At 39.4% G+C, this 16,899-nt stretch overlaps 1 protein-coding gene across 2 annotated transcripts in view; it reads left to right on the forward strand.

Annotated features, from left to right (window-relative positions):
* The first annotated feature begins 128 nt into the window (after positions 1 to 128).
* The window catches only part of THBS2 (thrombospondin 2), a 44,351-nt gene continuing 27,580 nt past the window's right edge, over positions 129 to 16,899 (forward strand). Inside the window, exons 1-10 of one of the 2 annotated variants that reach the window (XM_025194957.1) lie at positions 129 to 438; positions 1,931 to 2,153; positions 2,344 to 2,418; positions 3,394 to 3,950; positions 5,180 to 5,264; positions 10,640 to 10,836; positions 11,714 to 11,854; positions 12,398 to 12,494; positions 13,495 to 13,665; positions 15,069 to 15,245. In XM_025194957.1, coding sequence (XP_025050742.1) covers positions 2,003 to 2,153; positions 2,344 to 2,418; positions 3,394 to 3,950; positions 5,180 to 5,264; positions 10,640 to 10,836; positions 11,714 to 11,854; positions 12,398 to 12,494; positions 13,495 to 13,665; positions 15,069 to 15,245 — 1,651 coding nt within the window. In that variant the 5' untranslated portion in view covers positions 129 to 438; positions 1,931 to 2,002. The remainder of the gene's footprint in view (positions 439 to 1,930; positions 2,154 to 2,343; positions 2,419 to 3,393; positions 3,951 to 5,179; positions 5,265 to 10,639; positions 10,837 to 11,713; positions 11,855 to 12,397; positions 12,495 to 13,494; positions 13,666 to 15,068; positions 15,246 to 16,899) is intronic. The other variant, XM_006016991.3, reaches the window with a different exon arrangement.

The following is a 16,899-nucleotide window of genomic DNA, read 5'->3' on the forward strand; positions in this document are numbered from 1 at the left end:
GCCAGTGCCGGGGCGCGGGGCGGCGCAGCGGGGACAGTTGGCGCCGAGCCGACCCTGCCTTTCTGTGTCCCGGTGTTTGCCTGGCTCCTCCCCTGGCCGGGCCCGGGGCCGGGGGGCGGCTTTGGAGTCGCCTTCCAGGTAGACGAGAGCAAATGGTCAGCCTCGAGCCGGGGATTATGTCACTGGTGCCGAGGCAGGAGCTCCGAAAAGCTGCCTGGCGGGGCTGATTGACAGCCCGGCCGGGAAGGCAAGGCTATAAAAGGCGGCAGCCGCCCGCCGAAAGCTACTGGAGAGGAGCCGAGCCGCTGCTGCCCCGCGCAGGGAGCCCGCCGCTTGTGGCCCCTGCCTCGTCCCCGGTGGCTCCCACTCGCGCTCCCCGTTGGATTTGATTGGGGGCTTTCCAAAGGGCAAGAGCATCCCTGCAGCCTTGCATGCCAGGTAAGGAGGGAGGCGAAGGCTGGAAAACTTTGCCGCTGGAGTGAGCGGAGCTGACTGTCGAGTTGACTGCAGTAGACTGTGATGAGGTGGCTACAGGACACTGCTGTGGGGAGATCCGTCTGCCTTTGCCTCCCTTCCCCTCTTCAGTCTCCTTGTCTCAGCTGAGCTTTTGTCAGCCACCTTTTGTTGTTGTTGTTGGTTTGGGCACAGCTGAATGACGCTGGTGGAGAGTACCTTGTGTCAACCAGCATCCCCGATGCGCTCACGCTCCGGACAGCCGTATATCTTCAGTGGGAAATATTATACTAATAGCTTTCTTGATGCAGGGTCATTAGATACATAGCATTTTATCACACAAGCAGGCGTGGATAGCAATGGAAAGGCACGTTGGTTTTTCTGTTGCCCCTTGGACACTGTGCTCTAAGGTAGGGTGCACATTAGAAAGGCAAATGCATAAAGGTCAAAAAGGAAAATAACATATTTGTAAAGGATTAGTCTTGTAGGTGGGATGTTAAACCTGAGTTAGGGGATTTTTAAGGGGGAAAAAGACCCCTTGCTGGGGACACCTAACCTCCAGTTGTCTTTCCTGCTTAGTGCAGCGGGCTGGACCCAATGATCTTCCAAGGTCTCTTCTGGCCTTACAATCTATGAATTTTCCCATTTTTGCTGAGTATGGTTTTGTAGAAATAGCAAACAGAGTTTTCAATAGAAAGTTTGATTTTCTGAGGGACAGAAAGTAGCCCTGAACTCTTTTGGTGTATAGGTTAGAGAGCTTTTAAAGTAGCAGTGGTACCTTGTTATTCAGAAAAGTCAGTCTGTGCATTACAGCTGGCAGACTGGGCTAATTCTATTCAGCACAACACACACGTGCACATGCACACATGCACTTTCCTCACCTATAACCATACAGCAATACATGAAAGAAACACCCAATAAAAATACATCAGCGCTGTGAGATAAATCTTAATTTAAGTACATGTGCACGTGCATGTATGAAAAAGAGAAATTTTCTATGGTGACACACTGAAAAGCTGAAATAGAACTTGAAATGCAATTATCTTACAAGGCATTTAACTGTATATCTCATTCAAAAGGGAGTGACAATGGAGCACTAGTATAGTGCATCTTCTGTCATTTGAAAACTTGGTGGCATCTCGAATAAAACCAGAAAGAAAATTCTGCTGATGTGACATGTCTTTTCTGTATATTGTTCCCCTTTTATTATTAGGGATCTTTGTATGGACACGGGGGTCTTAATATGTAAATATACATCCCCCTTACACATGAAGTTATAATGCTTTGCTCTTGACATCAAAACCAAGCTCAAGCAAGCAACTGTGATGTAATAAACGTAGGACTATGTATGCAAGTAAGGAATAATAGTAGGAGCAGATAAACTTTCAATCACAAGTATTTCCCACCCCGCACCTGTCTCATACCTATTGTCTTCCACCCCTCTGATCCTCACTGCCACACATTTTTATTTTCACAGACCTGCATTTTGCATTTTGGCTTCTATTCTACCCATGAGAGCACATAATTCACCAGCAGACTCCCTATATGCATGAAGAGGGGTGTTTGTGCCCGAAAGCTTGCAAAGAACAATTTTTCCAACTATTTAGCTGGTCTAATAGAAGATATCACACCTACCCAAAGAACCTTGGCTGCCTATGTCCTTAGACCAACACGGCTACAACCAACACCCCCAATCACAAGTATGTTATTTCATCCAGAAAAAAAATCCACAAATAAATATATTCGAAAACAAATTCCAGTGATATACGCTATTAGTCATAAACATTGCTTCCAAATAAGGTGTTGTTGGGGCATATCATGTGACAGCTGGCAGTCTACAGTTGACATGGAGTATTTGCCTAATTCATTTATGTTTTGGCTTATTCATAGGAGTTATGCTACTGAGGAGCAGCCTGTTGTGGCTAACCTTCTTGTTGACTCTGTGGGCTACTTCAAATGCTCAAGGTAAGTCCTGAAAGTTCCTAATCAGATTTGTAAGCAAGAAGTAATGACTGCACTTGCAAAGCTAAAAGTTGGTTTAAAAATGACTTATCTAAATCCCTATACACAATAGTATAATATAAGAGAAAAAGGGCTGCTAAAATAACGTTTAGCTTTCTTTAAAGAAGTGTTACTACAGATAAATTTGGATAACATTTCCCTCCTACCCAAGAAAGAAAAAGATAAAAATAGTTTTCTCTAGTGAGTGTTGACTTACGTTTACTTATCCAAAAAAGTAATTGCTAAAATATTCCTTTTGCAATGCATATGAAATATGAGAATGGCTTCAGCTGACTGGGCGGGCGGGATCTGCTTGGCAGGAAATGTAGAAAGAAAAGGAAAAAACTCCACGTGCCAAATTTAGCTTGGGTCTAAATTGGCACAATGCCAGACTTTTTTTTTTTTCTGTGCAAGCTCTTGAGATAAGTTCATCCTAGGTGTAATTCTGCTTTTCTTGAGAGCTAACTTACTGTAATGTGGGTGTCCATCTGATTCTTCCAAGCTGCAAGTTAAAATATTACAATTGATTTGAAAGCTTTCCTTATGCCAATAAGCATTTTTATGTATATGGGAGGCTGACCTTCACTAGGCTAGACATATATTAGTATTCATATACATAAAGAAATGATATACAAATACAAATGGGTACATTGATATATGTATTATTACATATATACATATGCATGTTGCCAAATATGGGGAAATGCTCAACAGATGGATATGCCAGATGTAAATAGTGCTCATTCTTGCATGCCAAATAAGTATTAAATATGCTTCTGTCTTTAAAGACGATGCAAGTACTGGATTTACTGTGTCAAAGTGGTAGCCAATATAGTAGTGTCTATCAAACTATTAGAATGATTGTATGTACTGTGTATAGTTATATTTCATCGTGTTCCTTTTTGTAATCACATTGTTACATGCTCTTGACTCTCACAGATGGTGACAAGGAAGAGGAGACTACATTTGACTTGCTTCAAATCAGTAACATAAACCGAAAGACAATTGGAGCAAAAGTATTTCGGGGTCCAAATCCCACTACCCCAGCATATCGTTTCATTCGATTTGACCACATACCTCCAGTGAATCCAGAGAAATTAAAGCAGATTATCAAGCTCTTACGGAAAAATGAGGGCTTTATTCTTTCAGCCACCCTGAGGCAGGACAGGCAATCTAGAGGCACCATCATTGCTTTAGAAGGTCCTGGCACCACCCAGAGGCAGTTTGAGATTATTTCCAATGGCCGAGCCAACACTCTGGACCTCATCTATTGGGTGGATGGCTCCCAGAATGTGATTTCTTTGGAAGATGTGGACCTAGCAGACTCACAGTGGAAGAACCTCACAGTTCAAGTAACAGGAGAGACCTACAACCTCTATGTTGGCTGTGACCTTATTGACAGCTTTATCCTGGAGGAGCCTTTCTATGAGCAGCTAAAAGCAGAGAACAGTAGAATGTATGTGACAAAAGGGTCCATTCGAGAGAATCACTTCAGGGTAGGTAACACGGATGAGTTATAGTCTGTGTTGAGGTAAGGAATATAGCTGCAGTTGGTAGTGGAAGACAATGGGCCTAATTCTCTTTTTGTTTATACCCCGATGTCAATATAGATAAGAGGATTCAAGAGCAGAATTTGGCCAAATGCCTTCTTATGTATTGCTGGAGGTTAACCGCAGGAATTTCAGAGTTTATACAAGTGAAGAATTGACAAAATATATTCTAGGGCTAGAGAAAGTGTATTCTATTACTGAATGAACTTCCACCTGGAACTTGTCAACTCCATTAGCCTTCTTTTCCAATTGTGGGCCTTCTAGGGCAGACGCTTTCAAGCACGCTACATTTTGTGGTGATTTGCAGAGTTTGTTGGAAATTTTCTGATGGACTCTTTTCCATCAGAAAATGATGAAATATTGAAAGTGACATATTTCACAGAGAAACATGGTGATTTTGATAAAATTTTGTTTCAGAAGAAAAACTGGGGAAAAAATTCTGTGGGGAAGAAATATCCCACTTCAACCTTTCCCAAATAATTTTTTTTGGTTTTCCATTTTAAAATAACTTTTCTTCCTCTTTTTCTTCTTTTACATGATCTAAAACAAAAAAATGAAGCCTTGGAATCAAAATGTGACCAACTTAAAATGAGATTCCCTTCCCCCCCACAAATTTTGTCTTATGGAAAATGCCATTGTTTCATTTTAATTCTGCTTTAGATAGGAAGGATTTTAAAATTGCAGATATTCCCCTAAAATGAAAAATCTGCTTCTCACACAACACAAGCAACTTTTAGGGTTAGGCTGAGCCACTCAACTCTCTCATTTGCAACTTCAAGCAAACTTCACCTTTTTAAAACCATTGTGTCCCACATCCTCCATGCAATCATTGTCTGGCTAATTGAATATTATGGAAATATGTTTGAATTTGAACTCACAGCAAGGTGGCAGCATGAGAACAGTTGAACAATTACTACTTTACTGTGACATATTCTGAAAAGAACTGGTTTTATACTTCATTAATATTTTAAACAGTGAGGTTTCCAAATTAGCAAAATAAATTTTTAGTGTTTCCCAGAGATAAGTGCCCTATGTTATATTTTAATATTTACCTATGGCCAAATCTAGCTGTTATAGTGGGAATGCTGGGGGACAACCCAGGCAAAACTCATGATGTTCTGCTATGGGTTTTGTCTTCAATTGTCTGAAAGTTTTTTGGGGTTTTTCTATTACAGGGTCTCCTTCAAAATGTTAATTTAATATTTGACATTTCCTTAGAAGAGGTTCTACGTAAAAAAGGATGCCAGAGGAGCCAGACAAGTAAGAATCTTTTTTCTCACTATCATTTTTCAAGTGAATCTGTAAATAAGGAATTATCAGAGTTATATATTACCCTCTGACTAAGGCATAACTCCAATTGAGCTAATGGATATTGTGCTTATGGAAGAGGCAGAATGTGTCTCCAAAAGCTTTGGAATTTCTCATAATCTTCTGAATATTGTTTGAAAGTGATAACAAAAGTAATCACTGTATAATTCACATGGTGCTGAAAACATGATAAAAATATCACTCACTCACATCAATCTGACCTTTTATTTTTGCTGTTAGATTAAGAATTTTGGAGTCTTTAAATTATCAGTAATAAAACAGAATAATTCATCTATGTATACTTTATCAGTATACAAAGGACAAAGGAATGTTTTTTAATGATCAGAGCACAAGGTTGGGAATCATCTCTCTGGATTCTGAACCTGATTCATTGTGTGGTATGAGCATGTCTTCAAGCCTTAAGGATGTGAAATCTTTTGGTAGCAAATGTATTAGAGACATATTGAACATGAGAGGGGGTGGGGATTGACTGAATTTTAGGTGGATTAAAAAGAATAACCTAATAAGTGAAAGAAACATGAAAGGTATTTCTGATAGCTTGCCACCTATAATTTTGATCAGTATTTTTCCTGCAGACATCATCTGGAGTCTTGTGTATGGGGAGGCCACCATTTTGGGACCCTCAAAAGGGAAACAATTAAAGGGCATGTCAAGTCTAGTTTAGGTCTCACCCTGACTGTCATGGGCGGTATTTTTGTACCTGGTTCTACTTGCAGAAATTTTTACTGGCATGAGCTCAATCAAGAAACTTTGAGTAGTAATTCTGTAGGAGGGCAGGGAATGTGGTTTTGCAGTTACTGTATGGGTGAGGCAGCTTGATTTTGGATTTATTTCTGTTCTCTGTCACTGGAAATCACATGCGTTCCACACGCTTGAACCTTGAACTTTGACTTTGAACAAATCAATTAAGTCTACTGTGTTTCCATTTTACCTTTTGTACAAAGAAAAAAAGAAATGGTTGATCATGGCTCTTGTCCTCTTTGCAGGGTTATTAGGGAATTAATATACTTAAGATGCTTTGAGGTGAAAAGTTGATATAAACCAGATGTATTATAGTAGACTTTAATACTAATCCCTGTTTAAAACTACTTCAAATAAAATTAGTGAGAAATTACAAAAACACTATTAGTATGCATACAATGGGAGCTGAGATGCTATGATAATGGGTGCCTTAGAAATGCATTGAATGGATAGATGGGAATTTAACTTTAGCCAATATTATCATGAAGGCATATCTTCATCCTGTGACACGTGTTGATTAAGAAGATTTTTGTGCTCAGGTTTGGCAGGAACACTACCAGATAGGTCATAGCCATACTTCCCATTATCTCAGTATGGAAAGAGGGAGAAGAAAAGGAAGGAAATACATTGCTAATTCATTCCACTGTGAATAGAGAATAACTCAAAACCCATGACCTTCTTTTTTATGGCTCCCTTGTTAGTAGAAGGACATGTATATATAGAAAAGCAAGTGTAAGGACATGCACATCTTTTTTTGTTGAATGGCATTGCACTTTCAAAGTAAAGCAGAACAGTGGCTTCAAGGATGACACAGTTCAGGAAGCCCAACTCATTCATTAGCAGAGTAACCTTCTTAAATAGAAGATGCAGATGGAGACCTAGGGTCATCTTAGACAATCAGATCCACAAAGCAGAGCTCTCAATTCTAGTCATGAATTACTTAAGAGACTGAAAACATGTCTCTGTTTGGTTGAGGATATACTAGTATTGAGCCAATTGGACCAACTGAAGGAGGATCTCTGGATCTTCTAAATTTGTATGGGAAGAGTACCAAAAAGGAAAATATTTGATTAAAATGGATTAGATACTAACAAAAAACATGCAGCCATATTTTTTCTCTACTACCGTAAAGCGAAATCATTTGGGAACCCAAGGGAAAATACTAGCAGTAAGGCATGATGAGAGATCATTTATGATAGAATAGTTTTCAACTTCCAGTAGCTGCAGCTGTCAAAGCATTAGAGAAATGTTACATGCATCATCACAGTGTCATGGCCCTGCCTATGTAGCTACACAGCTACAGCTGAAAAACCATGGGCAATACACTGGTCACACATAACAGATCCTTCTTCTCTTAATTGATTCCTTGGCAGTTCAGGTGAGGCACCTAAGCTAACACATGCCAGATATTAATGTGAGCAGAGTGGGAGGTAAGACATTGTCAGTAAAGTGCCCAAATTCTGAGATTCACTATTGGAGTTTCTCTGAAAGAGCCATGTATTTGCTGACTTTTGGGTCACATATATAAGCCCTTTCAGAGAGGGTAGGCTGCCTAGAGAGATGATATAAGAGGGAGTTAATAGGTTGGTGGATGGGGAAGCATTACTATAATGTAATCATTACATGTGCTTTAATATTATTTATACATCTGCACTGAGTTTTGGAGAGGCATGTTTAAAAAATAATAAAAGGTCTGGCTAAACAATATCTTTATTGTGGTATAACTTACCCTGTTTTTGTAAGGAGCCTTATGGACAGGAATGAAGCTATCTGGGGATAGTCACACTGGGTAAGTGTTTTTATAGCACTTTGCCACTAGGAGACAAGGGGAGAGAAGTAGCTTGTTTGCTTAGAGCAAATGGCTACTCTTGGGTAAGTTGCAGACAGGTGACATACACCAGTGTAATTTGTACAAATGTAGTTTTTTCTTGGGTAATTTTACACCAAATTTGAGTAGGCAGCACAAGTGTAGATCTGTACATTATCTACCTGCTCCTTTTGTTTACCAGTGTAAATACTGATTACACGGGTGTAAATGTGTCAATTGTCCAGGCAAATATTTTTCCATCCTACCAAGTGCCAGATCAGCAGAATGAGCTTTTTGTTTGTCAAGGGATGCGTGTTTTTGCTCTAATGACAATATTTTCATTTTCAACACTTTTTCTTTTCAAAGCATATCATTCTAGCCCTTAAGAATTAGCAGGAAGCCAGCAACAGAGCACTGAGTAGTCCTGAGGTATCTTCTTTCAATGATTGCCAAGTGCCAGTAGGGAGTATGGATTTAATGCTTCTAGCATACTTTAGGACTGCACTCCCTGTTGAGACTACAGATTTAATAATGTCCTTAAACTCTTCAGGTCAAGGCAGAATGTGTTAACTTAAATATGTGAAATTAATGATCTGAAAAATGTTATATGGGGAATCATTGAAGCCTAATGTTTTACACAGAAATAAAATAATAAAAGAAGGCAACCTAAATAAACAGAGTCCCACCATAGACGACTCTGACACATTGGACTCCTACAGATGTGCGGGGAGCCTGCTCCAATGTGCTGGAAATCCAGCATGTCAGAGCAGAGAACAGGAATTGACGCTCTCTGGCAGCCTTCCGTGTCATGTGTATCAGCATCTCCGTGTGTCCCCACAAAAAAAAAATGGTGATGGGGCACTTTGAAATAAAACATGTTCAATGAGCTTCAGTTCAAAGCTCCTGCCGCCATTTTTTCAGCACGGGGATGCTGATACATGTGATGTACGGGTGCTTTTAATTAGCGCGGCTCACTAATTGAAGCACCCGGCACCACGGCCCAAAACACATGTAAAAATGCCCATTATCCTACATACCTAGTTTCTTTCTGTCCTAGAAACTAAGATAGCTAGTTATTTAAGCTTTGGAATATGGGAGTCATTTCAATATAGACTTTGGCAAGGAGCAGATAATCAGTTAACTATAAGCCACGTTGATCCAATCCAATTAACAAAAGTTAAGTGAATAATCATTTAACAGCTAATAGCCTAGTTTATTATTATTTTATTTTTTAAACTTTTGTTTGTATAAGGAGGCAGTGTAGGAGTTTGATTCCACTAACATTGCTTGTACATTTTCTAAGTCAATCCTCCAAAGTTCAAAGACCTTTCACCATTTTTGGCTATCCAGATGACAGCAATGAATGGTGTTGATACATTTATGCACATATGTTATATTGCACCAAGAATTGTGCTGATTTCTCTTCTGTAATAGCCAATGATTACCAAAAAATATTGGCAGGTTGGTGCCAGGCCAATTCTGTCCCTATCCATTCAAGAGATAAATGAAAATGTGGTATTGCAAAGAGGCTGCAAAACCTGCCGTAGCAGGGGAACCAAGCATTCCTTTGGCATGGGTCTTGGTTGGCTCTGCATCCCTCCATGATGTGGGAGTTGTGTTGGTGCTAAGAGGTGTTTGGTTCTGTGTTTATTCCCAGGTACAAAGAGGCCACTAGAAGCCCGTTACCAACTGGCTGAATTTAGAAGAAGCATTTACCTATAATGCACAGGGCTGATCAGGGTCTTGCTAGTTGCAGAAGTAGGAGCCAGGGTAAACAAGTGGCTTAAAACATCTTGGGCCCTATTTCACTTTTATCTGGGCTCAGTAGTTGACAACTTAGCTGAAAAACTGTATGGAAAATTTCTGTTATAAAATTTTGTTGAAAAATACCAGCTCATTGAACTCGTCATCTTCTGTTTAGAAGATCCCAACTTCAGTGAACTTTCACCAAACCCAAAGCATGATTCTAATATAAACCTTTTTGAATTTCCAGCTTGTTTGTCCTGGGGTTAGGGATGCTGGAAATTGTGGGTCTTTTGTCCTGGGACAGTCGATTGATCAGTCCATTCCAGAGCTAGAAAGTCTGGGAACATCCTGCAGGTACTCAATGAAATTCACATCTTTGTCAAATTCACTGCTGATGTTAGCAGTGAAACTCATGAGACTACCATTTTAACTGAGCAGCTGCAGGGTCTAGGGATTTTCTGGTTCATCAGACATTTAAAAAACCTCTAAATTTCCCCAAAGCTGGACACACTTTTTTTTGGCCAGACCCAGTTAGCTGATATTTTTTTTGTGTGGATATCTGCCATGGAATAGAAGGAAGAGGAGTCTTTTTTCCATGACCCCACTTGAAAGGATCTTCTGTGTTCATATGGTGAACATGATATTGCATGAAACATCTGAAAACTTCTATGGCTATGGAGGAGCATAATACATATATATATGCTTTTATGATATTATATGTTATTATATTTTCTTCATAAATTAATTATTTATACTGCCAATAGTGCTTTTAAATGATAGCTATATAAGACAAAGCTGGGGTCTTAGTTTTGAAAGGGAAAGTCTATAATTAGAACCTGCTGACATCCAACCCCCTGATTTTATTTTTCAGTATAATTTAGCATGCAGCCTTTCCAAAACTGATGCAGTTAAACTCTACCTATAGGTGCCAATCTATGATTCCAACAGTAAGCTATAATCAGTGGAAGACCATTGTATACACAACTGTTCTTTGTTCTCTTCCTCCCTACAGTTGAAGTGAACACCATCAATGAGAGTACTGAGATCCTTCACCTCAGCCCTGCTGTCACAACTGAGTACGTTGGTGAAAAAACAGAGAAGAAGGCTGAGTTCTGTGACCGTTCCTGTGAAGAGCTGGGGACTATGTTCACTGAGCTCACTGGGTTGCGCGTTGTTGTTAACAACTTAGTTGATAACCTTCAGAAAGTGGTAGGTGCCCTCTGGACTTAAGAATCAAAAGGTATATAATACATTTTTTTTTAAAATGCTGTCCCCCCTCTCGCCTTCTATGACTTTGGTTGAACATATTGATGGATAGAACATTAGGCATGTTGGAAGGTGATTATACACATATACACACATGCTGGATTCAGTTGGACTCAGTGCATGTATGGCCTACATTATGAAAAATGCCTATTGATGACTTCGGATGCTGTATTAGGACACTTACTGATTTTGATTTCCATGGGGTGGGTACAGGGACATTCCCAAAATATAAGGCCTATTAAAGTTTTCTGAGGTTTGGCAGCCAAGAGTTGAACACAAACTGCTAGTCAAATTTGGCCATAAGTATCATGTATAGGCGTGTGTGTGTGTGTGTGTGTGTATGTATGAGTGTGTATATATATATAATGTCTACACTTCTCACCATACCTCAGGAGTAAGTAGAAGTATCTGATTTTTACCTTTCTCTATTGTAGTAAGTTGGTGTGTGGGTGTTTAAAATCTACTTCCTTCCTTCCTAGTTCTGAACTACGTTCATACTTTCTAAACACAGCTTTCATAACTTACTGCATATTCCAAGAATGGAATAATTTTCCCTCCTAGATGATGAAATATATATATATTTAAAAAAAGCCATTGAGAGCAGATTATATTTAGAGCTTTCTAACCACAATTATGATATTACCTGAAAGAACTGTGGAATAGCACAATAACATTTTATTTTTGCTTTTTTCCTAGTGCATAGGAATGCATAAAAGTGTACTTTTTCAATTGTAACTTGAACCAGATCAAAAGTTTCTCTTTTTAAGCACCTTGGATACAAAATACACCTATCACTTTGTTTGCTCATTTAATGTTTTAGTCTGAGGAGAACCAAATCATGTGGGAATTGATTGGGCCTAACAAAACTCTCAAGAACCAATCGGTCTGCTGGCAGGATGGCCGCGTGTTTGCAGATAATGAAATCTGGACGGTGGATAGCTGTACCAAATGTACTTGCCAGGTAAGACTTTGGAAGCATTTCTCCTTCTTTGGAAAATGTTAAGTAGATTGAATCCAGCTTGACTACTCAGTTCTGTAGAAGGCAGGGTAGATTTATACCTTATACACTAACGAAAGTAGGTTTATATATATAGCACAAGCTTTCATGAGATGAAGCTCACTTCATCAGATGCTGTGACAGGATGTTCAGAAAGTAGAATATGAATCTAGCATCCATTCTGAGCCTGATCTAATAGGATCCCCCATTGTCTTAAATACATTTTGGATCAGGGTCTTAACTTCTCATGGACAAAAGAGCAATGTTATATTGATAGTCCTATCAGATGCAAAATCTTCCCTTTGATAAAAGATCCAACTTAAATACAGTATTTTTGGTCTTTTAAACTGATGCCAAGTGAGAACATCTTCAATACTTTATATATTTTCTTAAAGATTTTTAATAAATTGTAGACCTTCCATAGGGAGTGGAATTTTCCCAGAACGTATGCTTTTGCCAGTATTTGTAAATGACTTCAAGCCAATATGTTGCTTATTTTTTATGTAGAATTCTAAAATTGTGTGCCATCAAATCACCTGCCCAGCAGTGTCTTGTGCCAATCCATCATTTATTGAAGGTGAATGCTGTCCTGTCTGCTCTCAGTGTAAGTAGATAAGTGAAGGGAAAAAAGAATCCATCAGTTGGCCTTCAAAAAAAAAAACTTGCTTTATGTGTAGTGTTGAAAAGAAAAAGCTAAATATACCTCAGTGCAAACAAAAATCATATTGTTTAAGCATCAGAAAAATGGACTTTAACTACATTTCTCCTGTTTGGACTTTCTGATTTCTCATTATGTATTATTAGCTATCCTTTCATCTCTATACAGAATAGAGCTAGAATAGATTGTACGTCTACCATCTTCCTATAGAAAGTGCCTAGTTTCCAGAATGAAGGTTAGTTTTCTGTGTTACAATGCTATTATGGTTATAGAGGCAAGGAGTTTCACAAATTATTTTTGCCTGTTATTATGGGCCTGACAATACTTCACTCATATGGAACAGAATGATAAAAGGATTCTTTCAAGACACGAATTTAAATGCATAGCTAGAATTTGGAATGAGAATATCTTCAGTAATGCATTCACCCTGATCTGGACAGACCTACTGTAAAAAAATTGCAACTTTTTTCAGAAGTTTAAATCTTCTGAAATAGAACGTAAATGTCATTATATTTAGGCCTCATGATTGATCAGGTCAGCTAGAGTCCTTTTGCCATTGTGCTCTTCATCACATTTTTCATTACATTATATTAAAAGTGGATCCAAGCCTCATATTCTGGATGTGGTTCCAAAGTTTGGGTGTGTCTGGAAAGAGGTGTTTGGCACACCCCATTCCAAAGATAAAATTCTACAAGAGTGAGTCCCAGCTCTAAACAGGATATAAGATGAGCGTGTTTAGATCCAGGATTCTGATATGGCCCAATTTCAAATTGTGTTAAACAAAGTGAAGTTCTCTAACTCTTCAGGGCAGAAATAAAAAAGAAGAATCAGAACAAGAAATGTAAAGGAAAAAAGGGTGCATTCTAAGAAAAGGACATGCTGAAGCAGAAATCTGATGACAAAAGCAACTGACTGTTACGAACATTTTGCTTCTTCTGATCTGCAGCTGAAGACAGTGAAGAAGGCTGGTCTCCATGGTCAGACTGGACCAAATGCTCAGTGACATGTGGCTCAGGAACTCAGATGCGAGGCAGGTCATGTGATGTCACCAGGAGTTCTTGCACTGGCCCACACATCCAGACAAGAATGTGTAGCTTCAAAAAATGCGAGCATCGCAGTGAGTTATGACATTTATCTCTCTTTAGGAACTTCTCTCTGTTTCTTCATTTCTATGATGAAGCCAAAAGAGTCATAGGTTGGGTTTCCTAGACAGACATTAATAGTCAGAATTGGATGTATTTTAATACTAATTTATGCTTCCGTACTCTGCTTCTTTTGGCATTATTCCTCTGTTTCTCCCCTCTGTGATATTTCTCAGTTTATGTCAGTTCAGTGTGCATGTACACTGGCTAGTCTAGTCTTTATACTGTAAAGGAAAAGACAAAGAATGACTTTGGATTTACATTACAAGCTGGCCTATTACCTTTTGTTGACATTTAGAATATATGTGGTGAATGTGGTACGGGGGTGACAATTTCTATTTTGCCATTCATCCATGGTTATCATCACAGTCTATTAGTTTAGAAATGCTTATGACAGGAGGAGCAAGGATCTATATAGAGTAGTTCAGTAAGATTCTTGTAGACCATTTAATTGATCTGTTTTGTTTGCTGTTCATGCATGTGTCATATTCTGTCCACAGAACAAGTTTGTAGTACTCCAGGGAACTTTTGTTTCTTGACTAGTCTATGCAGACCTAAAGGAATATTGCTCATGATGATAATAACCATCTTTGAAGACAAGTGTTTTGCTACAACTTTAAAATAAACTTATTTTTAAAGTAGCTGTTCTCTAGACAGTTACTGTAGCATCCTCTTCAATCTTGTCTTGATTGTTAAGCTTGAATGAGAATGTTGGGCTTGCCAACTGGGGCTGCTGACAGACATTCATTGAAAAGCTTGATGGGATCTGATCCTTGATCCCAACAACTGAGTCTCCTGTCATGCCACATGTGCATGGCTGGAGGCATGATTGTGGGATTTGGGATTAGACATCAATTGCACCCTAGTGCCAGAGTAGGGGGAGCCTAGAATCATGATCCTGGGTTACCCTTGCACCAGCAAGTAGCAAGCAGGGTGCCCAATGAGCTTCCACAGCTGGGAATGCCAGTCAGTTGACCAGTGCTCTCACAATAGGAGCTCACCAGAGTCTTGAAGGGCTCTGCTGTGCTCCCAAGTTTGGGAATGCTGATCAGCTAATCAGCATACCAGCCACATATTCAATTTAAAATGAGACTGGAATGAGCCACAGAATTATTACATATATTTGTGTAATGATTTTGTGGCTTATTCCCTGTTTTATCGCACCATTAATTGCTTGAATGTATGGCTGGGTTACTACTTATGACATGATTAATTAGTTAATCATGCCTTAAGTGTAATGTCTGCCAAGGGCCTGATAGTCATGGGAAAAAGATGGGATATCTGTTGTAAATGGATAGAGTTCTCCTGCAAGGCTAGGTTCTATTATACCTTTAAATTAAATAAGCCTTTCCTTATGCTGAGCCCTTCTTTCCGTCAGTACGTCAAGATGGTGGCTGGAGTCATTGGTCTCCTTGGTCTTCTTGTTCCGTGACCTGTGGAATAGGCAACATAACCCGCATCCGTCTCTGCAATTCTCCCATCCCACAGATGGGTGGGAAAAACTGTGAAGGAAAGGGCCGTGAAACAGAGAAATGTGAGAAAGTCCCATGTCCAAGTAAGTTTGCATTTAAGCCCAAGATGAAAGTCAAACCCAAGATGGCTGCATTTTGTCTTCCAGTAACACAGGCTCTAAATTTTGATAGTCAGAGATGAAGAATCTAACTCCTAGCCTAGAAATGGACTATAATAAACCCACTGTTTCTTTGCTCCAAATTTTAATATCTTGGTATCAGATTCAGATTACAATGTTCACAAGGAATGTGGTTTTGTGAGTAAACCAGGGGATGGGAATTAGGAATTCAGGGTCCCACTTGTGGCCTTGGCACTGGTTCATGAAATAGTCTTTTGCAAGTCAAGTTGCTTCTTCATGGGTTACTTTATTCATAATTATTTTCATGCTTATTTACCTCATAGGGGTATTTTAAGAAGGGATGAGTGACAACAATGCAGTTTGAGGTTTTGCAAACCTCTTAAGCTATTATTTTGCTTTAAAAATTAAGAATTCCTTACAAGTTTAAGGAAACTTCCTGTAATTTAAAGCCATATTTTCCATGGGTGATTCATACATAACAAAAAGATAAACATGTTTTGATCTAAACAGTAGGCCGTATTATATATTAATGACAGAAGCATGAATCACCAAAACCAGAATAGTATAAGCATATGCCCATTTTATAGTATAGATACACATATTTATTTTTTAATTAGAATTTTCTTTTATCATTGTTTCTTCTTTTATAGTCACTTTAGATTTGTTTTTATTTTATCCATTTCCTGTTTCATACTTCTGAACTCTCTATATTTCTATGGATTGAAAAATAGGCTAAATGACTTACTCACCACTGCCTGTGCAGCCCTTTTTACATAAGTGCCAATGTGTTATTTATTCACTGACATGAATGATGCGTGCCCCCAGCGGCTGGTGGGGCATGGTAGTGCTGGCGGCGGTAAGGGGGGAGCTCCCACAGACCCCACCAGCACTGTCAGCGGTGGGAGCGGGGAGGGTGGTGAGCATCGACCAGGGGTCGGCGACCACCCGCAGACGCCACTGGCAGCATATTGGTGGTGGCCAGCGGTGATAGCTGACCACCCACAGATGCCGCCGGCGGTGTTGGCAGGGACGGGGGGGGGTGGCACCCCCTACGTGTGCACCCCCTACACATTGACAGTTTACTAACAACCAACATTGTGCTTGGTACTGTACAAATCATATGGAAAAACATAGCCACTGCTTCAAAGAAGTTACATGCTAATTCTGTTTTTATACCAATATTATTCAGGAATATGTGCTCTGAAATCAATTGACATGTACTAGCATAAAATGTAGATGGAATCAGAATAAGTCACTTATATCCGAGTCAGAGGGCAGTGCATTTGGGAGTCACAATAATGTTTGGATTATCAAATGAAAATACAATCTTCAAGTGGTGCAAATGTTGCTTTGTTATAGAAATGTCATAGAATATAGAAAAGTTATCTCCAAATTCGGATGGAAGCAGTATAACAGCCTTATTACATGGTAATTTTAGGCAGCTCCTGGAGCTTTTAACTCCTGGATTATCTGCACATTAACACCTTGAAGTAGTTTTAAGCACTCATTGTGCAGCTCAAAGTGATGTCACTCCAGGGCAGGATTATCTCTGATCCGCACTACCCAGCTCCTGTTCCATGAAGGTGTGGCCACTCCCAAAAGATGTGCCACTCAAGTT

The sequence above is a fragment of the Alligator sinensis genome, unplaced genomic scaffold (genome assembly GCF_000455745.1).
Source record: "Alligator sinensis unplaced genomic scaffold, ASM45574v1 scaffold448_1, whole genome shotgun sequence".
Taxonomy (NCBI): Eukaryota; Metazoa; Chordata; order Crocodylia; family Alligatoridae; genus Alligator; species Alligator sinensis.